Source organism: Strigops habroptila, chromosome Z, assembly GCF_004027225.2.
Source record: "Strigops habroptila isolate Jane chromosome Z, bStrHab1.2.pri, whole genome shotgun sequence".
NCBI lineage: Eukaryota > Metazoa > Chordata > Aves > Psittaciformes > Psittacidae > Strigops > Strigops habroptila.
Window position 1 is genome coordinate 101,339,974 of NC_044302.2, and position 25,387 is coordinate 101,365,360.

Sequence of the window (25,387 nt, forward strand, 5' to 3'; positions counted from 1 at the left end):
GTGCTTCCAGAACATTCCCAAGCATTCCAGGCAGTTTTAGGCTCCGGATTCCCTCCTGTTCCGTTCACTTCATCAAAATCCACTCATGGAATTAAATGAAGCGACACTAGGATATCCCGTTACCTAGATCTTGACCTAGTAATGGATTTGATATCCTTCTTGTCCTCCTCTAGTTTCTTGTCCTCAGAAGACTTGGTGTCCTGGAGGTTCTCATCTCCTTCGTCATCCGACTTGATCTCGGAGCTTCCCGAAGAGACACTTTGTCCTTGGAGGCCGGTTGGCATGCCTAGGAGGAAACACATGGAAAAGGGCTCAATCCGTGCTGGGAATGCTCCAGCTCTGCGTCTTCCATCCCCACTGAAGGGTGACCCATAGGATGGGGTTGGTAGCACCTGCAACTGGGGTTCAACCAAGGCTTTGAGGGCTAATTCTGCTCTTGGAAGGGGACCCAGGGCAGGTTCATGCTGCTCCTCAAGCACTATGGAACCCTTCACCTCCAGTATATCATGGGATGCTTCGCGTTGGAAAGGACCTTAAGATCATCGAGGTCCAACAGGGCCACCTTCCATCAGAGCAGGTTGCTCCAACCTGGCCTTGAACCGGGGCTGGGGCAAGCCCAGCTTCTCCTTCCAACCCATTCCCATGTCCCACCACCCTCATGGGGCAGATCTTCCCAAGATCCCACCTAACTCTTCCCTCTTCCACTCCCATCCCATCCCTCCATCCCTCGTCCAAAGCCCACCTCCAGCTTTGGAGCCCCACTGGGAGCTGCTCTAAGGTCTCCCTGGCGCCTCCTCTTCTCCACCACCATCCCAAGGGATTCTTCATGGAATGGCCTTCCCGAGGTGTTACTCACCCCTGTATGGATCCTGGGGCGGGTTCAGATCCGGAGAGGTGGCCGATTGGACGGGCAGTTGGGGGACCGGGACCTGGTTTGGCACAAGCGAGTGGCTCCCCCGCAGGCTCACCCCGTCCTCACGGTGCGCTCCCACCTGCCACCAAGGAGACAAGCACCCAGGAGACCTCAGGCCACGGCCAAGCGGCTCGAGGAGCTCAAGGGTGGTGGGACAAAGGGGGAAGCACCACGGTGGGTGTCACTAGAGGGCGCAGAAGGGCCGTGGTCCCCCCCTCCACGGTGGCCACCACGTGGAGCGCGGTGGCCACCAAGGAGGACGTTGCTCCGGGTGCTTTGGTGGCAGAGGAGCTCCAGCAGGGAAATGTCAATGGTGGCACCTCGGGGAACCAACTTGAGGCCTCCCCATCTGTCTCCTCTCCAAGGTGACAATTAAGCTTCCCCGGCCAGATGCTTCCTCGTGGCCTTCTCGAGTGCCCGTTTCGCCGGGCCGAATCCAGCGGGAATTGCACGCCGGCATTCCATTTGCATTGTGGAAGGCTGTCTGCAGCCGTGCCGTGGGGTTTTCCCCTTGGAATGCCAAGCTGAAAGGCTCTGACAGCCGGAATTTCCCCCCCCCCTCCCATCCAACACGTGGCACCTGCAGCTCCATAATGAGAAGCTCCATCCCAATTAGGAGCTAATCCCAACGTCATTCCCGGTAATAGGGAAAGGTTGGAGCGAGGGAAGCGCGTCCCTTCCTCCCATCTACGTGCCTCATGGATACACCCCACGGAGCAGGGTTGCTCCTTCCTTAAGGAGAGCACCAACATCTGAAGGGGGGATGACTTAAGGACCTGGAATGGGAATGCTGGTCCTCCATGGTTGGAGCAGCATCTATCCATAAGGATAGATGGATGGAAGCGTTCAAAGCCCACCTAGATGAGACCTTCAGTGCCATGGTTAGTGGTGGCTTTGGCAGTGCTGCTTGGACCTGATGAGCTTCCAGGTCTTTCCCATCTTCTCCATGAGCCCATCCCTAGCACACAAGTGGACCAGTGGAAGGTGGCCCTATGGATCTAGATGAGCTTTAAGGTCCCTTCCATCCCAAACCATTCCATGCTTCCATGGGCTTCAATGGGATAACAACTCCCAAAGCCTGGATCCCAGCTTTAGGCTCTGTTTGACCCTCACTTCTGGTTCTCCTTTGGGAGCCAGGACCTTGGGTGATCCATGGGGATAACCAAAAGCATTCCTCAAGGAAGGTGGTCGGTGGTGTCAGCACAGAGGTGACAGGAAGCAGCTTTGGCTTCCAAAGCTTTGGATGAGCACTGGGAAGACGGGATACAAATGGTCTCCCCTTGGATGCGTGTGACTGAGCCGAGTGACTCCCTGCTCCTCCCGTCTTTCATCTCCGCGTTATCCCATAATAGTTTCCAGACGAGCGGAGCTATAAATAAGATCAAAAGGCAAAGCAAGGATTTAATAAAGCCAAAAGGCAGGAAAAGGGGCTTCAATCCAGCGGGAAAAGCCGAGCTCCCATGGTTTTCCAGAGGAAAGCAGGGCGGAGAGCTAAGGAGCAACCCAAAGAGCACGTCCCAAGGTGAGGATGGGATCCACCACGGTGATGGAATGAGTCGGATCCCCAAGGATCCAACAGAAAAGTGGGAAGAGCCAACTTCCAGGTGGTTGCATCATTCCCGGCTGGATCCTAAAGCCCATCACCATGGGAATGATGGAATGGGGTGGGACGGAAAGGAGCTTAAAGCTCATCCAGTTCCAACCCCTTTCCATCAGTGCAGGTTGTTCCGAGCTCCATCCAGCCTGGGCCTGGATGCTTCCAGGGAATGTGGGAGGAGAATTCCTTTGAATCCAAGGAGCAGACACGCAGCTGTAAAGCTGGCCTCATTCCATGAAACTGGAGCATTCCAAGCCCTTTTCCAGCAGGATCTGATCCAGCTTGGCCTTGCTTTTGTCTGGGAAAAGGCAGCCGTGGGCTGGGAGACGGGGAGGGAAAAGGGGAATGCAGGTAGGGAATGTGGAAAGAGAATGCAGGGAATACAGGTAGGGAATGCAAGCAGGGAGGGAAGCAGGGAATGCCGGCAGGGAATACAAGCAAGGAATACAGGCAGGGATTGCAAGCAGGGAATGCAAGCAGGGAATACAAGAAGGGAATGCAAGCAGGGAATACAGGCAGGGAGGGAAGCAGGGAATATGGAGAGGGAATACAGAGGGGATGAAGAGGGAATGCAGAGGGAATACAGAGGGAATGAAGAGGGAATGAAGAGGGAAAGCAGAGGGAATACAGAGGGAATGAAGAGGGAATGCAGAGGGAAAGCAGAGGGAATGAAAAGGGAATGAAGAGGGAAAGCAGAGGGAAAGCAGAGGGAATGAAGAGGGAATACAGAGGGAATACAGAGGGAATGAAGAGGGAATACAGAGGGAATACAGAGGGAATGAAGAGGGAATACAGAGGGAAAGCAGAGGGAATACAGAGGGAATACAGAGGGAATACAGAAGGGATGCAGAGGGAATACAGAGGGAATGAAGAGGGAATACAGACGGAATACAGAGGGAATACAGAGGGAATGCAAAGGGAAAGCAGAGGGAATGAAGAGGGAATGCAGAGGGAATACAGAGGGAATACAGAGGGAATGAAGAGGGAATACAGAGGGAATACAGAGGGAATGAAGAGGGAATACAGACGGAATACAGAGGGAATGCAAAGGGAAAGCAAAGGGAATGCAGAGGGGATGAAGAGAGAATACAGAGGGAATGCAGAGGGAAAGCAGAGGGGATGAAGAAGGAATACAGAGGGAATCCAGAGGGAATGAAGAGGGAATGCAGAGGGGATGCAAAGGGAATCCAGAGGGAAAGCAGAGGGAATGCAGAGGGAATACAGGCAGGGAAAGGGGACGTGCCCCCTCCAGCCCCTCGTGGCGCAGCCGGGGCCGCATCCAGCCGCGCTTACTCCCTGTTCGCTCCCTGTTTCCGGCCTTCCCGCCCACCGCTCCTGGATTTCCTGCAGCTGGAGCGCCTGCTGCAGCCATTAACATTCCAATGTGGAAAACATTAGCCCCGGCCTCCCTGTCCGTCCCCCCCCAAACCCCCCCTTTGCCACTTCCTCTGCAGCCTCCAAAGCCGTTCCCTTTGTTCTCCGCCTCCAACCTCCCCAAGCCGGAGTTTTCCATGAGGAATCCTGCCTCTTCCCCCCCCGCAATTCCAACCGGAGACACTGAGGAATGTCTCCTCTTGCTTGCTGCGCTCCCAGCATCCCCGTTGTCCTCCTTAAGCACCTTCTCCTGCCCATCCCAGCACCCAAGTCTCGTGGATGGTGGGAATCCAGCTGCACTTCCATGTGGGATTCAGGGATTCCTTCCGCTTGTGACGGGATGCACGCGGTAGCAACGGGACCATAGGTCCAAGCATCCCACTCCTTGCTCCTGTTGGATGTTCTTCCACCTTCACAGCCCACGAAGTTGTGGCTTCTCCTGAGGTTCCACCTCTGAGGAACCTCAACCACTAGAAGGTGGCCTTGGCCAGGCCTTGCATTTGGAACTAGATGATGGATCTAAGCTTAGATATGAAACCTTGGAGCTGGAGGACACCGAGGGCTGTAGAACCATGTCCAACGTGGGGTGGAGGGTGACCAAAAGCAGGCTTAGGAATGGTCCTGCTTAAAGCCAGGCTGGAGGTTACTTCATGTCTCATCACCCCATTGACCATGGTGGGTGGAGAAGACCAAGGTGGTGAAGACCAAGGTGGAGAAGCCACCAGAAGCAGCTCCTTCCTTCCCCTTGTAGTTGTGGGCTTGGAATGAGAAGCCCAAGAGGATCCCATCAACTGGACCTCCCAGTGGTGGCATTGGCCAACTGATGTCTAATCCTATTGGGAATGCTTCTGCACCCCGAATTTCACAGGTCACCGCGTGCTGAAGCCCATCTTCTTTGTCATCTCCATTGAATGGCCCCTTAGGGGCAAGGAGGATGAATAGAAGAGCTCCATCTACCTTCTCCTAAGTCCATGGCCCTCTCTTATGTGTCCTCTCATTCATCTCCACCCTAAAGGAAGCCACCACGACCTTCCTGCACATCCAAACCCTGCTCTGCTTGCTTCTCTGGGTGGCCTTTCTCATGTTCTGGTGTCCTATCTCATGTATTGGTGCATGTTCTGGTGTCCTATCTCATGTCTTGGTGCCCTTTCTCATGTCTTGGTGGCCTTTCTCATGTTCTGGTGCATGTTCTGGTGCCCTTTCTCATGTTCTAGTGCCCTTTCTCATGCCTTGGTGCATGTTCTGGTGTCCTACCTCATGTTCTGGTGTCCTATCTCATGTCTTGGTGCCCTTTCTCATGTTCTGGTGCATGTTCTGGTGTCCTTTGTCATGTCTTGGTGCCCTTTCTCATGTGTTGGTGCATGTTCTGGTGTCCTATCTCATGTCTTGGTGGCCCTTCTCATGTGTTGGTGCATGTTCTGGTGGCCTTTCTCATGTTCTCATGCCCTTTCTCATGCCTTGGTGCATGTTCTCGTGTCCTATCTCATGTCTTGGTGTCCTATCTCATGTCTTGGTTCATGTTCTGGTGTCCCTTCTCATGTTCTGGTGGCCTTTCTCACGTGTTGGTGCATGTTCTGGTGTCCTATCTCATGTCTTGGTGGCCTTTCTCATGTCCTGGTGTCCTTTCTCATGTTCTGGTGCACGTTCTGGTGTCCCATCTCATGTCTTGGAGCCCTTCCTCACCTACTTTTCCAATCCAATGGGATCTGCCTCTTGTTTTAAGGCATTTTGCCACACCAAGGAGACATTCCCATGGGATCCCAGCAGAGGCACATGTTCTCCTCCTTCTATCCATACGCATAACCCCAACTCTTCCTTCTCATCTTGCCCTTTGCCTACGGGATAAGGTGGGATGAAGCTTAGTCCTCCACAGCAACGCCCTGGCCATGGATCTATCAGGTCCCTTTCCAGCTTGATCCATCTGAAACCATTCCCAGGTAACTCCTCGTCCTTCCTCCATCCCACGTGGAATTCTAGCTCTGGAATGCAAGTGGGAAGCATCAACCCCAATGGATTTAAGCCCATGGAAGGTGGAGCAGAACTAGCTGAGCATCACCCATGCGCAACATCACCTTCTCCTCACCAAGACCTGATGCTCCTCAGCTCCTACACGACCTGTATCTTCTCATGAACATCTCCTAAAGGGCTTTGAAGACTTCAGATGGGTTTCCCTTCCGACATGAAGGTCCATGAGCACCTCATGGAGTCATCATAGAAAAGACCTTCAAGATCATCGAGCAGCACTGCCAAGGCCACCACTAAGCCACAGCACTGAGGGCCTCATCTACATGGGCTTTGAACACCTCCAGGGCTGGTGGCTTCTTGGCTCCACGGCCACGAGCTCACGTCCAACCAGCATCCCATGGGCACCTTCCCCTTGCTCTTCCCCAAGGCTGGAATGTTGCAGGAGCTTGATGCGACCCAAGCACTGAGCCTGGTTGAACCTCATCCCATTGACCACAAACCATGCCCACATCCTTCTGCAGAGCTTCCAACCCTCCAGCGCATCAACCCAGCCCATCTTGGTGCCCTCCAGCCCCATCTCCACGAAGACATCGACCACCTGAAGCGCTCCCCGCAGCCAAGCGCCGGGTCCCCAACTCCACGTCCCCCCATTTCCCACCGCTCTTAATGCTCTGCAGGACACCACCAACCCCTCGGAGACCCTTCACCCCTCCATCAATCACCTCCTGCTCCTCACCCGTTGACTCACCATGAGCGAGTGCCTGTTGGCCGAGAGGAGCCCAGTGCCATAACCAGAGCCCAGGCCCGCCATGGCTCCGTTGTGGGAAGGCCCTATCAAGCCATGCATGTCCCCGTGAGCCCCGGGCATGGCGGTGGCCGGCCCCACCGCGTGGTTCCTCAGCACGTGGATGGCATCATCCAACCTTTCCAAGCGATCCTCGATCCGGCTTTGCTGGTTGGGAAACAAAGTGGGAAAGAGCATGACCAAGCAGGGAAGGATGCGGCCGGCCGCTCGGCCACGCTCGTGGCCATCAAGCCTTCCTGCTGGCACCCTTTTAACGTGGCTCTTGGGGCTCGGTGTTCCCTCTTTTTTAGGGATGGGGAATGGGAAAGCGGGTGGGGGGGGGGGGTGTCTCTTTTCCCTAGGGCAATGGTTGGAGTTGAGGAGAAAGGGAGAAGATGGTCACCATGCTTTGATTTTCATGGGCAAAACAGGTTCAATGATTCCTCATGACCATAGTCATTACAGTACAGAGGTTGCCCTCTTGATGCCTTTGAGACGTTGTCGTGCTACTTCCAAACCAGCCAGCAACCGAAAAGTAAGGGGGGAAAAAGAAGCGGGATGAAGAAGAAGAAATCCTCCTCGGCAGCCTTAAGGAATTGCAGGGAAGACCCGAAAGGCACCTCCAAGTGGCCTCCCTCCAGAAGCCAAAAAGAGAAAGAGAGAACTCCCAGCTCCTCCAAATCCTTCCTCCCAGCTCCTCCAAATCCTTCCTCCCAGCTCCTCCAATTCCTTCCTCCCAGCTCCTCCAAATCCTTCCTCCCAGCTCCTCCAAATCCTTCCTCCCAGCTCCTCCAATTCCTTCCTCCCAGCTCCTCCGGTTCCTCCCAGCTCCTCCAGCTCCTTCCTCCCAGCTCCTCCAATTCCTTCCTCCCAGCTCCTCCGGTTCCTCCCAGCTCCTCCAGCTCCTTCCTCCCAGTTGGATCTGGTCCCTCCAAAGGGGAATGTTCTTCCTCAATGGAGCAGCTTATGGTGGCAGGTGGATGCTCGTGGCTACCCTCATGTTCTCCAGGAGGGATGGAGCTTCATCTCCTCCTCCTTCAAGCATCCACATGAAGCAGGGCCTTCAAGAAGGTCTCTCCTCCGGTTTAGGGCCACCCAACCCCATGCTCCTGCTAAGCCAAAGCAGGGAATGAAGGTGAGGATGAGGAGAAGCAATGGGTGGAATAAGCTTAAGGCTTCAACCTCCCTTGTCCCACCAGCTGCTCCATGGAAGGAGGGCCCCAGCTCTACATGGGGACCACCATTGCCTGGAGAACCCACCCTGCACCTTCTGCTCTGCTTCTAAAGCCCAACCATTGTCCTTGGTCATCTCCAGCACCTGGGTGGATGTGGGCACCTCAAGCTTTGCTCCTTAAGGAACCTGAGCTGGCGTCACTTATGGAGGTCCTCCTGACCAACCCATTGCTCTCTCCAAAGCCTCGCGCTACCTAAAGCCCTCCAGAAGACACACAGCTCATGGTCAACCAGGAGAAGGATTGCTCCATGGGGGCAGAAAACCAGGTCCATCCCTTACTGGAGGCAACAGGAGGGTGGCATCATTCCATAAAGGAAGGTTGAACATGGGGAATGATCCATGTTTAAGGAAGCTCTAACACCCTTCATGTCCACCCAACTCTATGTGAAGCTACCCTGGACTTCCACCTGAGACCAACAACCACTGGAGAAGAGCGAGAGAGAGGACATGGGGCTCTCTGGAGTCCTTCTATGTCCTACCACGCTTTGGGCCAGCTCCAACTCTTCATCCTTCCATTGGGAAAGGACCTTCCCAACATCCCTGTAACCCTCCCAGCTCATCCCATTCCTTGGGAGAGGTCTCCTGACCATCCCTTCTGCATTGGCACCATGGGGCTGATGGAAACTCCATCCGAGGTGACAACCACCATGGGCTTTCGCTTCTATCTACTCCATCTAGCTCCATTCTACGTGACAACCACCATCTACTCCTGGTTCCTCTTCAATCTACTCCATCTACCTCCATCCTACGTGACAACCACCATCTACTCCTCTCTTCTATCTACTCCATCCAGCTCCATCCTACATGACAACCACCATCCACTCCTCTCTTCTTCTCCATCTACGCCATCCAGCTCCATCCTACGTGACAACCACCATCTACTCCTGGTTCCTCTTCAATCTACTCCATCTAGCTCCATCCTACGTGACAACCACCATCTATTCCTGGTTCCTCTTCCATCTACTCCATCTACCTCCATCCTACGTGACAACCACCATCTACTCCTGGTTCCTCTTCAATCTACTCCATCCAGCTCCATCCTACGTGACAACCACCATCTACTCCTCTGTTCTCCTCAACCACCTCCATCTAGCTCCATCCTACGTGACCACCACCATCCACTCCTCTGCTCCCTTCGCTCTACTCCATCTACCTCCATCTAGAGGTGACCATCTCCAACCAGAGCCTGGCTTTAGGACCAATGGAGAGGTGGCAACCTCAAGTCCAAGGGCAGAGCGGTCACTCACAGCACAGAAACCTGGGTGAGAAGAATGGATGAGCAATGGAAAGAACAGCAAGGAACATACTGAGGCAGAGGAGGTCACCAAGGAGAACATACCAAAGAGTGTAAGGGACCTTCATAATTGGGAGATGATGACGCTTGACCTCCATTTCTAGACCATACAGCTGTGCCTGCTAATAGTAAAATGGGAGTTACCATTAGAAGTGTGCAAAGAACAACGGCTTTTCAACGTTGGGAGACAGGGAAGTGCCTTATTCCTAAGGGATTATGGAGGAGGAACATGGAGAACGTCCAAAATACAGCCTGGATGGAGGAACATCCGAGGTATTTTGGCAGGAAAGCCAGAAAGTTCCTCCAGGTTGCTCCTTCCCATTGGATTCAGCTGGTAGGTGGAGCTCGGAGAGGGAGATGGAGCCACCTCGGTGGTGGAAGATCTACCTGAGCCCAACCTACATGGGCTTCCGGGTCTTAATCCCACCAGCAATTCCCAACTCTTGGCAAAAGAGAGGTCAAAGCACACAACATTAACGGAGGGTGACAAGCTTTGGCTTGGGGAGACCACGGAAGGTCTCACCCGTCACCTTCTGCTTTGCTTCTGCTGCTCTAAAGGTGCTCCTGGTGCTGGAGGCTCCTGGTCTCCATCAGGACGTCCTAAGGAATGCTTTGTCCTTGGACAACAGGGAAACGTAGGGAAAAGAAGGGCTTTTCCCAACTAGTCCCAGCTTTTCTACAGCCAGGATAACGCTCTTCTGCATCAGCTCATCCAACTGCAGATGGATACAGGAGGAGCTGCAGCTTCATGTCTCCACTGGGTGGTGGTGGCTTGGACTTAGATAGGCCGGGGGGACCTCATGGTGACTTAGAGTTAGGTCAGACTTAAGTCAGTTCTAACTCAAACCTGACTCTTCCTTCTCCTGGGCCTCGTGGAGCTTCTAGACGAGGTTCTGCTCCACCACTGAAGGAGCAAGGAACCATCTTCACTTCCCAACTCTACCAAGCCCTTGAAGGACATGTCCCCTCTTCCATCTCCTCCCTATTTTGGCACTTACTTCTCCTTCCTGGAGGCCCTGGCACACGTTGTCCAAGGGAGGTGGGAATGCTCCATCCTTGGAAGCGCTCAACACCACGGTGGATGGAGCAACCTGGTCCCTACTTGCACCTAGATCTTCAGGTCCTTTCCAACCCAACCCCTTCCATTCTACCCCTCCTAAAGGGTCTCCTCAGCATCAAGCTACTACTAGGTGCAAGCCTCTAAAGCTGGGGCACCACATTGAAGCCCACCTCTCTCCTACTCGTAGCACCATGGGTGATGCTCGTGGTGGCCTTCCAAGGCTCCTGGGGAGGCCAATGGGAGCCAGGGCTCATGCACGAGGAGACCAACTCTTTGGTTACTACTGGTACCCAAGAGGGGGTGGGAAGCCAAGAGGCCTTCTCCAAGGTGTTAGCATGGCAGGAGAAGCTTAATGCCCTGGGTGAAGAACCTCAAGTCTATGGAGCGTTAAACCTGCTGAGGTTCATGAGGACTACTCTGGATCTTCTCAGTTGGGGCTTCCAGTAGTAAAGCGGGTGTAAAATGGACATCTAGTGTAAAAGGGATAAAATGCACCAAGTGGACTCAAAGCCTTGGTCCAGAGACACATTTTAGGCCTCCAGCAGCTCCAGGAAGGGCTTGGGAATGGACAAGGAGATCTACTTGGAACGACCTAAGGAACGTGCCCCACAAGCCCCTAAGGGCCCTGTGGGCACTTCCACCATCCCCTTACCCCTGCATCCTCTGGCGAGCTCCCCCAGGCTCTTCTATGTCACCAAAGCCACCTCTGATGCTCCTCACTTCCACCCCGGAACGTTGGGAAGGGCCTGGAGCTCCCCCCCGAGGGCGTGAGGAGCTCGTTTTCGGGTGTCTCGTCCCCAAAAAGAAACGCACCGCCAAGAGTAACCGCCACCAAAAAACCAAAAAGAGTAGAATTGTAACCACAATACCTGAGAGAGAAGGGGGAGAACCAACAGGAGTTGAAGGATTTGATGAAAAGCTGTTGTTGGTGTGATCTGGAGAGTAGATCTTTAAGAGACGATACAGAATTAATCTAAAGCCAGCGACAACGGGAGGCAGAGAGAAAACAGGGAGGTGTGCAGGCAGCCGGGGGTCCAAAGGAGCAGGACACGAGCACCAGGGACCTTCTCAGCCACTGGTTGGTTTGGGGGGGGGTGGGTGGAGGAAGCTCCCTAACAACCTCCTGGAGATGGGGCTACGCGGCTCTGCTACCACGCTACTACCACATCTGCTACCATAGATGGGTGCTAACTCCTCGGATCCTTCAGGAATGGCCTTGGAGGAGGCCTCACAACTGCTCTACTACAACATATAGAGGTGTTCTCCTTGGATCTTTAAGGAATGGCCTTGGAGAAAGCCCCAAAATTGCTCTACTACAACAGATAGACATGTTCTCCTTGGATCCTTAAGGAATGGCTTTGGAGAAGGCCTCAAAACTGCTCTACCACAACATATGGACATGTTCTCCTTGGATCCTTAAGGAATGGCCTTGGAGGAGGCCTCACAACTGCTCTGCTACAACAGATAGACATGTTCTCCTTGGATTCTTAAGGAACAAAGGCCTCAACATTGCTCTACCACAGTAGATAGACACGTTCTCCTTGGATCCTTAAGGAATGGCTTTGGAGAAGGACTCAAAACTGCTCTACCACAACATATGGACATGTTCTCCTTGGATCCTTAAGGAATGAAGGCCTCAAAACTGCTCTACTACAGTAGATAGACATGTTCTCCTTGGATCCTTAAGGAATGGCTTTGGAGAAAGCCTTAACATTGCTCTACTGTAACGGATAGACACGTTCTCCTTGTATCCTTAAGGAATGGCTTTGGAGAAGGACTCAAAACTGCTCTACTACAATAGACAGACACATGCTCCTTGGATCCTTAAGGAATGAAGGCCTCGACATTGCTCTACCACAGTAGATAGACATGTTCTCCTTGGATCCTTAAGGAATGGCCTTGGAGAACACCTCACAACTGTTCTACCACAACAGATAGACATGTTCTCCTTGGATCCTTAAGGAATGGCTTTGGAGAAGTCCTCACAACTGCTCTACCACAGTAGATAGACATGTTCTCCTTGGGTCCTTAAGGAATGAAGTCCTCAGTATTGCTCTACTACAATAGATAGACATGTTCTCCTTGGATCCTTAAGGAATGGCTTTGGAGGAGGCCTCAACGCTGCTCTACTGCCATAGATAGACATGTTCTCCTTGGATCCTTAAGGAACAGCCTTGGAGAAGGACTCAACATTGCTCTACCACAGGAGATAGACACTTTCTACTCGTATCCTTAAGGAATGGCCTTGGAGAAAGCCTCAACGTTGCTCTACTACAACAGATAGACACGTTCTCCTTGGATCCTTAAGGAATGAAGGCCTCAAACCTGCTCTACTACAACAGATAGACATGTTCTCCTTGGATCCTTAAGGAATGAAGGCCTCACAACTGCTCTACTACAACAGATCGACACGTTCTCCTTGGATCCTTAAGGAATGGCCTTGGAGAAAGCCCCAACATTGCTCTACTACAACAGATAGACACGTTCTCCTTGGATCCTTAAGGAATGAAGGCCTCCAAACTGCTCTACCACAGGAGTTAGACACATTATCCTTGCATCCTTAAGGCATGGCCTTGGAGAAGGCCTCAGAACTGCTCTACCACAACACACAGACACCTTCTCCTTGGATCCTTAAGGAATGCAGGCCCCCGACCTGCCTTTCCCTTCAGCTGCAACCCCTGCACAGCCGAAAGCAAGCGCAGGGAAGGGAGCGCAAAGGGGGCAGCCCCAGCAGCGAGTTGCAGCTCCTCGGCCGCTACGCGGGCGAGTAAAGCCTTGACGCATCCCATTGAGCAGGGCACCACCACCTCAAAGTGGCTCGTGTACTGTAGCAAGTGGTCCGAGGTGACCTAGAAGTCTTTGGACTTTTTGGTTTTTTGAAGGAAGCATGGAAGACGATTGGAAGAAGACCAACCAACCATTCGCTCTCATGAGAACTCAATGGAACCCACTCTGCCCAGAAAATAACTCTAGTGGTTCTTCTGGAAGGTGGAGGAGGACCAAGTGGTACCCCCCCCTTGGTGGGACACAACGAGGGCCTCGTGGAGCCTTGCGGAACAATTGTATCCCACCCTCGCCAGGTAAAAGGTGGGAATGGTTGACTTGGAAGAGGCATGGAAGAGGTGGCAAGTGCCCTGAAGAGTACCAAGTCCTCTGGCTAGGGCTGGCTCCGGGTGCCCAAGTCATCCTGGAGCTGGGTTCTGCTCAGAATTCCCTACTCCTAGGAAAGAGGGGGGGCATGGAAACACCTCCTTGGCACCCAGTCAACACAACCAGGTCCTTTTGCCATGGAATCGTGGCCTCAAATGCTTTTGAAGCCCACGCTGGGGACATCTAAACCTACATCTGCTCGTCGCCAGGTATCCGAGTGGGATTCCTTTTATTCCCCACCCTCCACCCCCCCCCTTCTCCCAATGGGAAATGTGCATTCCAAGAGGAAATGGTTCCTTACAGAGGCAAGTGCTTTCCCCAGGGCATCACCAGTCTGTGAGCTTCCTGCTGCCCCACTTCCTCTGTTGGCTGCAAAACAAAAGGATGGAGGTCAAAAGAGGCTAAAATTCCCATTCCTGACCCAAATCCTCATGATTCCATTAATTTTTCCACAGAATCCATCGTTTGCCATTCACTCAGGTCCTCCTCAAACCCATTCATGCTCCTTATTTGACAGCATTTGGTTTCCTCTACATGAAAGGCTTCCAATAGGAGTAGATGCTCCAAAGTAAGGAGAACACGCAAGGAAAAGCTTGGGATTGGGGAATGCTTCCTGTCCCCTCTGTCCCATCCATCCAAAGGAGCTCTGGGATGCCCAAATCCCACCAGGAGGGTGAGGGGACACTGGAATGGGTTGAAAGGAGAAGCTGGGGCTGCTCCATCCCTGCTTCAAGGGCAGCTTGGAGCAAGCTGGGCTAGTGGAAGGTGGTCCTGGAGCATGGAATTCCATTCCCTTTCTCTACACTCATAACCTGGATGCTCTTTTCCTCCCTTCTACTTGTAGTGGCCATCCCAGCATGAGGTTTGCTCCCAAAATCCCAACCTGCTTCGGGTTGGAAGGGTCCTTCAAGCTCATCTAGATCCCAACACCTCCCACTCGAGCAGGTTGCTCCAAGCTGGCTTTGAACACTGCCATGGATGGGGCAGCCCCAGCTTCTCTGGAGCATCCAGGGCTGGTGTGGATGGATGTTCTTCTCCATCACCTAGCCCACATGGAATGGGTTGGATTGGATGGGACCTTCAAGCTCCTCTAGTTCCATCGGCCCAGCAGAACACAGGAGGGAAGGAGGGGCAGGTCAACCCTGATGTTCTCCACGCAACTAAGAAGCCCTCCACACATTGGGATGGATTCCCACCACGTCCCTCACCACCTTGACCTCAGCTCTTCGGTGCTAGAGACAAGAGGAGCAAGGGAGGAGCTCAGATGACCTCAACTCACCCATGATGCTGTCGGTGCCATTGGCTGGGGGGGTGCAAGAAGAGGCGCTGTAATGGTTTGTGCCACTGCGGTGGAAGGTGGACATCGGAGGAAGGCTGGAGTTGATGTCTGCTGACGAGTGGGATGGGTAGCTCTGCATGGAGAAAGGAAGGAGTTGGACCACAAAGACCATGGTCACATTGAGGATCAAGCTGCTTATGGTGGCCTCATCCCAAGGGGGACACCACGTGGGTGAAGGGAAGAGCGGGACATCGACCTAAGAGGAACTTGATGTCTTCTGGAGGAGACACTTATCTCCTGAGGTGTCACCTCCTATGTAGGTAGGTGACACCTACCTAGATACGGGGAAATAACCCCTCTGGATGGTCCACAACTGATGCTGGTCCATCATAGAGGTCCATAAGTATGATGGTACATCATAGAGGTCCACAGCTGATGCTGGTCCATCACAGAGGTCCATAATGATGGACCATAATGATGTAGAAGAAGTGACGGTATCAACCAAACCTTTCTGATAGGGACAGCTTTTGGCTGGAGGAGAAGCCCTCCAAGGCCTGCTTTGGCCACCAAACCCAAGATGTGACTATGAGACATCTATGGCTGCTCTGTGGTGGCTCCAGTTCTCCAAGCAACAGAAGGCTTTGGTTGGGTCAACATGGACCTTCGAGTTGTCCAAGCAAGTGTGGGCCAACAGAAGGCTTTGGTAGCTACACGGCTGGGTCAACATGGACCTTCATTACTGAGACACGACACTGTCACACCAGCAAAGGACCCATATATTGTGACCACCCAAAGCATGGATGGGTGCAGAAGGTCCAACCATGGGCTTCTTCCACCTTCAGCTGAAGGAACAAGGTTCATTCTCCCTCCTCTCTTCCCTTCCCACTGAGGTTCTGGATGGAGCTGGTGCTCCTCAATGGCAACGGGACCTCGATGCAACCATCCCCTACCCCAAGAACCTCCCTGGTGTGGGGCAGGCCAACCCAAAGACACGTCCTCCCCATGGAGATCAAGCCTCGTGGTCTTACCAAGCGGTCGTGTGGGTGCAGGCTGCAGTAGCTGCTGGACTGGGGGATGTGAGAAGAGTTGCCCAACATGCCCCCATAGCCAGGTTGGTTCATCCCACTGGAGGAGCTCCATGGGTCACTGCTGTGATGGCCATCTGCAAGACAAGAGGGAACAGGGATTGAGTCATCATGGAATGGGTTGGGATGGAAAGGACCTTAAGGTCATCTAGGGCCACCTTCCATTAGGATGCTCCAAGCTCTGTTCAACCCAGCCTTGAGCACTGCCAGGGATGGACATTCCCAACTTCCCTGGACAAGCTGGTCCAGTGCTTCCCATTCTCCCAGTAAGGAATTGCTTCCTTATATCCAACCTAAATCCCCCCTGTCCTGCACCCCATGTCCTCTTCACTCCCACCTTCAGGTGGGGGGGACACATAGAAATGGAGGTGCTGTTCCTAAAGGTGGGAATCAGAGCAAGGAATGCCGTGGAAAAGACAAGGGGTGATGGCCACGACTTACTCCTGAGGAGATTCCCACTGGACACAAGAGGAAAATGCTTCCCAATGGGAACAAGCACCCCTTGGAATCATCTCCCCCAGGAAGTGGTGGACTCCCTAAGGTTGGACACTTGGGTGGCCGAAGGGCGATGGGACATCATCTAGTTTAGGACCTGTTTGGCCTAGAAAGGTTGGAGGAGATGATCCTTGAGGTCGCTCCCAACGTGGAATTCCATGTTTATGCAACCACATCCAATCCCTTTCCCTAAATCCTTTTGGAATGCCGAGGAACGCAACAGAGGTAACGCCTGGAAGTGGCTTTGGGAAGGCAATTCCTTACCTTGCATGAAGAAGGAGCTTGGGAAAGTGCTGGCGGCTGGTTTGGAGGATGGATAACCCGGAGAATCCCGGTTGTAGTCGGCAGTGCTGGCTGACGGGGCATAAACCTGGGGGACAAGAGGCCCATTGAGCTTGGAATGGCAGGAAACAGGGAAGAACTCCTGAGTTTCCACCTTGTTCTCTTGGAATCCCTTCCCCAAATCCCCCAATTCCTCTTTCCCAACATAAAATCCTGCTTGGAAATGAAAGAAGCTTCCAAAGGCTGCTGTTTTCCTGCTTGGAATGGCCTTCAAATGAAGCCAGAGATGTTCCTCCTGAGGCTGAACCAAGAGCTTGAGTATCTCCTACAAGGACTTTACTCAAAGGCGGAAGCACCACGAGAAGGTCCTAAAGTTCCTTTCCCAAGCTACAAAAGGGTGAAGCCCAGAATAACAAACGTATCTCAAGGTATGAAATTCCCAAAGATCAAGAAAAACCTGGATCTCCACAAGATGAGAGGGGAAAATTCCTCCTTCCTCTGGATTTATGCTGATTCCCTGTTCCATAAACCTCATTTCATTCCATGTTTTTCCCACTACACCAGAGCCTTCTCCAAGGTGTCCTTGGAAAACACCACTTCAAGTTCTCCCCTTCCTTCAAGTTCAACCAAAAAAGCATTAAAATCCCAAAGGAAATCCCTAAAATCCCCCCCAAAAAGGCAGGATAAGTGGAATTTATCCTTCCCATAGGAATTCCTTCCCTCTTTCCATATCCCATGTCCCACCACACGTTGTTCGGTGCCTCCTTCAAGGGGTCACGCTAAAGGCCTGGCATCTCCTTGATGCACATGGACACCTTCCTGCCTCCGTGTAAAGCAGGAACAAGACCCTAAACGTGGCAGAGAAGCTGCCCCAACATTCCCAGATCATGGAGAATGGGAAAGGAAACCCCCCAGCCAAGCATGGATGATGGAGGGCTTGGAACGGCATCAACTGGTTGGGATACAGGGAGAAGCAAGCTCCTTATTCAACCTATCCAAAGCCAAAAAGCAGGGATGAAGGATGTGGGATGCAGAGGGATGGCTTCCCAACACAATTCCAGGCTCCCAGAGTAAGGAGCCATGGGATGGGACCATCCCCATATCCCTTATCCAAAGCCCTTCTCCAGCTTCCTGGAAGCTGCTCCAAGGGCTCCCCGGAGCCTTCCCAGCTCTCTCAGCCTCGGATCTGCTCGTTCCATGCTCCTCCAACTGGGTTGCTCCCAGTAGGAAGCTCTCAGTGCTGGTGCACCCACGGGCACGGGGTGAACATGAGACCCTGGCTGATGGCTGCGTGGCCAAGGATGGTTCCTCCTTGGGATGCAGAGGTGATGTAGCACCACGGACCTCAGCCAGAAGACCCACAGGGCCACCAGCCCCACTAATACCAGTACTACGAGCTTCCTACTGGGAGCAACCCAGTTGTAGGAGCGTGGCAGAAGCAGCCCCAAGGCTGAGATATTGAAGGAAGACGTGGAGAACATCACTCTGAAGGCGCCGTTCTGCTGCTCTCCTCCCCTCCTCGAGATGACCTTCTCCTGCTTTTCGGGAAGGGAATCATCCCAATTCCACCTCACCCATCCTTAAGGATCACCCCCCCCCCCATCCCATACACCCCATATCCCAGCCGAAAAGCCACGTTGGAAAGCACAGCTCCTTTAATTCCAGCCACATGTGAGGAAGGAAAGAGGAGGAGGGAAAGGAAGAGGAGGAGGAGGAGGAGAGGGGGGTGATGAAAAGCACAGGCCCACCACTAAAGCACATTCCCAAGCTGGGCCGGAAGGAAAAGCCACCCACCTCAAGCCTGGATTTCTTCTCCCAACCTGCAATTCCATCAATCCAAACCAGCTGTCGGCTCTTCCAGATCTTTCTCCTAAGCCAAAGGCACCAAAGGCCTCAGGTCTGGACTTGCCATCAAGTGGTAATTGAGAGCAGATGAGGCCCAGCACATCAAACCAGATGGATTCGACCCCCCCTCGAGCCCACGAAAGGGATGGAATTCCAAGGCTTGCTAAGCTGGGAATAAGGGGGAACAAGTGGAGGGAAGCTGGGAAGCACCTGCAGGGCAAAGCAGCCCCAAGGGACACAGGGTTAATGGCAAAGGGTGCTTGTGAGGGTGGGCATCACCCCCCCCTCCATCACCTTCAGGGCCATGGCCACGTACCCACCAGCCAGACCCCCCCAGCTGGGTTTCCAGCATGGAATCCTGGAATGGTTTGGGGTGGAAGGGACCTTAAAGCTCATCTAGTTCCATGGAGAGGGCCACGTGGCCTTGAGCACAGCCCCAGCTTCTCCTTTCAACCCATCCCAGTGTCCCACCACGCTCACCCAACACTTCCCTCTTCCACTTGGAAGCTCAAACTCATCCCATCCCTAAATCCCTACATCCAAAGCCCCTCTCCATGCTTCTTGGAGCACTGGGAGCTGCTCTAAGGTGCCCCCAGAGCCTTCTCCAGCTCTCCCAGCATCTCCATGGCCTCCTCTGGACCTGCCCCACCAGCTCCATGTCCCTTTTGTGTTGGGGGCAGCAGAGCTGGATGCAGGACTTGGAGGAGGGGAGCTTCTTTCCTCCTTCTATCCCATCCGGAACGATGTTCTAAGCCTGGAGATCCTGCTTAGTCCAAATGTCTTCCAGATGGGGAATGGTGCAGCTCGGAACGCCCAATGTTAACAAAGGGTCAACTTAAATCAGAGGGAAGAAAGGAATTCCAAGCTGATGTCATCCCCAAAAGCCCCGGGAACACAAATAGAGCTGGAATTGTTCTACTCCAGCCGGATTTCGGGCTGCTCTTTGTCTTCAGCTGGCCCAAAGCACCACCAAAGACGTGCCACCACCCTCACATAGGTCAGGAACGGCGGGTGAGTTCTAACACGCCGTCATTCCTTTGGGATCGTGGAGAAGGAGGAGGTCGAGCTCATCAAAGAGGCCCACCAAAGACTAACTCGTTCCAGATAGGGAATGAAAAGGAGGAGAGAGGAGGAAGGGATCTCATCATGGAATGGGTTGGGGTGGATGGGACCTTCAAGCTCATCCAGTTCCAACCCTCAGGGACAGCTTCCACTGGAGCACGTTGCTCCAAGCTCCATCCAACCACTTCCAAGGATGGGGCAGCCCCAGCTTCTCCATTCAACCCATCCCAATATCCCACCATCCTCATAGGGAAGAACTTCCAAGCTCCTGACTCAAGTGGGAATGAAGGTTTTGGTGACGAGCATGGATTCCACCTCCTTCCAATTGGGATTTGAGGATCTCAGCACCTCAAATCCATCTTGGATACTGAGCTATGCCCTTCTTGGCTACATCTGCACCTCTGGGAATGCCGGGAAGCGGAATGCCGCCGCTTCCAGCCACGTTCAAGCCAAGGAGGGCAGAAACTGTTTGCTTTTGATGGCAGGAGAGATGTCAGTACCCATTAATGACTCGATGTGCTCAATCTCCTCTTATTCATGTGGGACAAGCCCAAGTTAAAGGAAAATCAATTATCCATAATTAAAGGGAATTGCCTTCTTCCTTTTGCTATCAGGCCCAATTATTCCAGCCTAATCAAGTCCTTTTGGGAGAAGACAGGAGGGAAGGCTGAAAGGCACGTTTACTCCAAACAATTTCCCTCTCTCTGTCAAGAAATGGACGGGTTTGTGCTCAAAACTATCATTTTCCCTCTATTCCTGCTGAAAAGGAATCAAAGTGGAAGCTACATCCATCAAAACACGGGAGAAACCTGCTCGTGGCATCACCACCGAGCTATTTCCACCCCCTAGTAAAGCCTGGAGTAAGGAGGAGCGGGGAAATATGGCCGGCATTTAACTCTTTTCCTCAAAGAATTCCGAGATGGAAGAATCTAGGGATGGGAAACAGGCTGGAAGAGAAGGTGGGATGGATGCGAAGCTCCCAGTGGGCTGCAGAGATTTATGTGGTACCCAAGCCCATGCGATTGGTACCACAGGCCACCGAGGCTTCCTGTTGCCTTGGCGCACTGTTAGGCCTCAATTAAAGGCTTCATTAATTAATTAAGGGGGATTAATTGCTCTTTAAGAGCAGGCTGTGAGGTGGGTGAAGCTCTTTTGTGCTGTGGGCTCTTGATCTCAAAGCTTGAGTGATATCGAGACGTGATTTGATATCGAAACGCGATTGAGAGCGAGCATCCAACTATGTGAGTACACCAGGTTTATGTGAGCAGAAAGGGGCAACACAGAAGGTTCTGGTGCTCATTCAAGCTGGGCTTAAACTCCAGCTTAGTCCTCAGAAGATGGATGGAATCCAATGGGAATACAAGTAGATAGAGAGAAGAATGTGGCTCCGGCATGGAGATGTGTTGGGGAATCATCCCGGATTCCCAGCATAGGATTGGAAGGGAAGGTTGAGTTTGCCACACTTGGAATGAAGGATACTCTCTTAGTAAACCCATTCCAAGTCATGTTTTCCCATCCCTATAACTGGATATAAAGGAATTCCTTGTGCTTCCAGCATCAGGATCTGGGAATCACCATAACTGAGCCCACAAAGCGAGTCTTGGAAGCAGGAATAGTGTCACCTACTCCAAACAGCCCCAAATTCCAGGCCAGAAGTGAGTCTTGGAAGCAGGAATAGTGTCACCTACTCCAAATAGCCCCAAATTCCAGCCCTGATCCAGGCTCTGGATAACCTGGAAAGCCCGAGCTGAGAGCAGGAGTAGGGATGGAGTAAGGACATGGAAAGGAATCCATATCCCAGGGCTGGAAGAGTTAAAAGCAGGTAAAACCCAACACAAAGCAAATAGAGAAAGGCAAAATGTAGTTTTCTTTCAGGGTTTTGGGGTTAAATGGGATTTCGAAGGTATTATAAAGGTATAAGGTGGTATGAACATGGGAATACTGTGGCTTAACTAACTGCATTTAGGGGAAAAGTAGGGATAAATGCATTTATTGCATGTATAAATGCAGGAATCTCAAGGAAAACTGGTGCTAAATGCATTTATTACATGTAGAACTGCATGAATATAAAGGAGAAGTAGGGATAAATGCATTTATTACATGTATAAATATATAAATCTAAAGGAAAACTAGTGCTAAATGCATTTATTACATGTAGAAATGCATTAATATAAAGGAAATCTGGTGCTAAGTGCATTTATTACATGTATAAAGGCTTTAATTTAAAGGAAACCTGGTGCTAAATGCATTTATTACATGTATAAACACATAAATCTAAACGAAATATGAAGATAAATGTATTTATTACATGTATAAATACCTAAATCTAGAAGAAATATGAAGACAAATGCATTTATTACATGTATAAACACATAAATCCAAAGGAAATCTGGGGATAAACGCATTTATTTAATGCATTTATACCTAAATCTGAAGGAAAACTAAATAAATGCATTTATTACATGCAGAAATACATAATTTCAAGGAAAATTAGTGCTAAATGCATTTATTCCATGTATAAATGCAGTTACTAAACGTAGAAATCCATTAATTTAAAGGCAATCTGATTATAAAGGCATTTATTCCATGCACAAATGCATTTCTATAAAGGAAAATTGCTGATAAACGCCTTTATTCCATGTAGAAATACATTTATTCCATGTAGAAATGCATTAATATAAAGGAAATCAGGTGATAAATGCACTTACTGAATGCATTAATCCCTAAAATCTAAAGGAAACCTCCCGATAAATGTTTCTTAAACACAGAATTCCAGAACTGAATCTCTTTCCTGCTCCCTCCATCCCATAAATCCAACTCTGCAATCTCAGATAGCGTTTGAGTATCATTTGAATATCATTTGATATCATTTTCTATTTTAATAGCATTTTACAGCCACTTCAGTCCCTCTCAGCATCAACTGCTCTGTGTGAGCCCCATGGACATTCCCATCCCAAACCCTAAGATAGAACCATTCCCATCCCCAAAACCCAAGATAGAATCATTCCCATTCCCAAAACCCGAAGATAGAACCATTCCCACCCCAAAACCCAAGATAGAACCATTCCCATCCCCAAGATAGAACCATTCCCACCCCAAAACCCAAGATAGAACCATTCCCATCTCCAAGATAGAACCATTCCCACCCCAAAAGCCAAGATCGAACCATTCCCATCTCCAAGATAGAACCATTCCCACCCCAAAAGCCAAGGTAGAACCATTCCCATCTCCAAGATAGAACCATTCCCATCTCCAAAACCTAAGATCTAAGACTTCTGATGACCCCTCAAGCTGCTCTATGGATGGTTCCTCAAGTCTTCTCCACTCATTGCTCCTCAGCACCACCTCAACTTGAAGCCGGGCTACCTAAAACTGGGTTTAAACCTCCCATGTGAGGTTTAAACCTCACACTTGGCTTTGGCTTCTTATCCACGTGACGGGTTCCTTCTGGAACACGATCTAATGGAGCCGATCATCAAGTGATCCCACCAAAAGAAGAAGAAGAAGAAGGAGGAACCACTAAATCTTGCTTCGGTCATGGAATTCGATGGGATGCGAGGCTCTTTTTAGGCCTCTTTGGATTGTCCACGTTGCTGTTAAGAGGAGAAGGAGGAAGCAAGGAGAGAAACCACAGCTCTCCAAGCCTGCTGTCTTCTTCTGCAAGAGCCAGTCTTCGACTTGTTTACACTCCTGCTTCCCAATGAATTCCAGATGCTCCAAGGAAAGGAGAGCCAGGCCAAGGCTTGTGATCAAAGAGCTTCCATTCAACAATGGGGCCTTTAAATCGACCACAACATTAGGCCAAGACAAGGCTCCATCAGCAGAAGACAAGACGTGGGTTAACCCTGTCCTACCACCAGCTCAATGATGAGCTTTGGAAGTGTTTCTTCGAGCTTTCCCAGCTGGAATTCCTTCGTTCCTTCTCCAAGCCCCATCTGACTTGGCTTTGAACACTGCCAGGGATGGGGCAACCACAGCTGCCCTCATAGAGATGTCTTTTAGGAGGCCATAGGATCAGGATACAAGGATCCGTGGGGATGGGACAAGTGCGAATGGCTTTAAGGGGAGATCGAGATGGGATCTGAGGAAGTTCTTCACCAGGAGGGTGGTGGGACACTGGAATTATCCAGAGAGGTGGGAGATGCCCCATTCCCAGTGTTCAAGGCCAGGTGGGATGGGGCTCGGAGCAACCTCCAAGTGGAATGTGTCCAACCCCCATTGGGGTTGGAACTAGACGATCTCCAAGCTCCCTTCCAATCCATCCCATCCCACAACCAGATAAAAGGGGACCACCATCACCTCACTTAGAGCACGGAGAGACCACCACAACCTTCCAAAGCAGGTTGGAAGCACCCCCAAAATCCATGTTATTCCCACTGAAGACCCCCCAAGCACCACCTCAGCTCTGCAGCTCCACGACGTGGCGCTGCTCATTGATGGAGCTTCTTCTCCCGGCCTTTGACTTCCATTATCTTTCCTTCTCCTGATGGTTTGGCACCAAAAGAAGCCCTGGAATTTAATGAGGCCCCTATCTTCCCATTCCCTTTTGGAGATGAAATCCAAATGGGATGCAAATTGCCATTGCCAACTTGAAAGGAAGGATTTGCATAAGAGGAACTCACTGGAAGAGCGTGACCATCACTCAAAGCTCCTTCAGCCCATGGTTGTCGCGTGCAAGGAGGGTTTGAAACGCTCTTATCTCCTGGTGGCCACTCTCAGCGAGGGAAAAGAGGGGTTGAAGCAGCTCTGGAGCTGATAAAGCAGGTGGGAAATTGCATTTTCCACTTAAAACAGGGAATTTTGTATGGAAATCGGCGTTGCCTGGCGAAGAGGACATTGGAAAACGTGGATAGATGGAGTAAAGAAAGAGTAACGGGCGAGTTGGGAGCTGCAGCACGAGCCAAGGGTGTTCTGGGTTCATCCTTAGCTGGAGCAACCAGTATCCCAAAGGAGTCATGGAATCAGGGAATGGTTTGGGAAGGGACCTTAAAGCTCATCCAGGTCTTTCCAGGGCCACCTTCCACTAGACCAGGTTGCTCCAAGCCCCATCCAAGCTGCCCTTGGCCACTTCCATGGGCAAACTGGGCCAGTGTCCCACTGGACCTTAAAAAGCCACTTGAGTCCCCTTTTCCTCTCACAGAAACACCAAATTCCTTGCAAAATTCCACCTGGATATCAAGGTGGGCACCACGGATGGACATCCCGATGGAAAACCAGCCCAAATCCATAGGCGTAGAATAGAGAAACACTCAGAGCGATTCCAGCCCATCCACTCTTCCTGCCTTAAATCTCCCGAATTTATCCCAAATGTTCCTCTTTGGGAGCAGCTGTGCTTGGGAAGCATCTGGAATCTGGTTTTTAAGCCCAAAGTTGGGGCTGGTTCGGGATGGAGCACAACCAGCACCAGATGAGGGACCACAACCCCATATCCCAGTCGCATCCCTGCATCCCGGTCACATCCCAGCTACATCCCCACATCCCAACCAGCCCTCGGTGCAATCCCTGGGCAGGCACAGGCTATTCCCTTTGGATTAAGGGATTTGAGGCATGAAACTATGTGATTCCCTCCATGAATCTATAGGAAAACAGGGAGTTCCTCTTGGATCAACGCGGAGCTGAAGGACACAGAAAGGATGGTTTAATGGGGAGTGATTGGAGTTATTGGATCCCTTTTCCCTCTTTTTTTCCCTCTATCCCAGTAAAATTTAATGGGGAACAAGAATTCAGGATCTAAATATGATCCTGGAAGGAATTTCTCCTCCTCCGACTTCAGAGGACCCCAAATCCAAGCCCTCAACGGAGACCTTTGGAAGCTCTCCCACTGCAGCCCCTCATCTCTACGTGCCAGCGGCGTTCCTTTCCCATTCCCAACTTCCCTAAATCCCAGTGTGTGGTTCAAGCATTGAGGGGGGGCTTGTCAGAAACAGGTTTCTCCCAGGAAGGGATCGGCACTGGCTTTCCCACGTGG

At 51.6% G+C, this 25,387-nt stretch overlaps 1 protein-coding gene across 31 annotated transcripts in view; it reads right to left on the reverse strand.

The window, feature by feature from the left end:
• The window catches only part of TCF4 (transcription factor 4), a 104,570-nt gene that overhangs the window by 8,156 nt on the left and 71,027 nt on the right, over nt 1-25,387 (reverse strand). For 22 of the 31 annotated variants that reach the window (XM_032919662.1, XM_032919663.1, XM_032919661.1 and 19 more), the window contains 9 exons: nt 16,495-16,600; nt 15,679-15,812; nt 14,651-14,783; nt 13,673-13,740; nt 11,091-11,169; nt 9,207-9,283; nt 6,598-6,801; nt 857-992; nt 124-286 (listed from right to left, as the gene is read on the reverse strand). In XM_032919662.1, coding sequence (XP_032775553.1) covers nt 124-286; nt 857-992; nt 6,598-6,801; nt 9,207-9,283; nt 11,091-11,169; nt 13,673-13,740; nt 14,651-14,783; nt 15,679-15,812; nt 16,495-16,600 — 1,100 coding nt within the window. The remainder of the gene's footprint in view (nt 1-123; nt 287-856; nt 993-6,597; nt 6,802-9,206; nt 9,284-11,090; nt 11,170-13,672; nt 13,741-14,650; nt 14,784-15,678; nt 15,813-16,494; nt 16,601-25,387) is intronic. The other 9 variants (XM_032919670.1, XM_032919665.1, XM_032919686.1 and 6 more) reach the window with 3 other exon arrangements.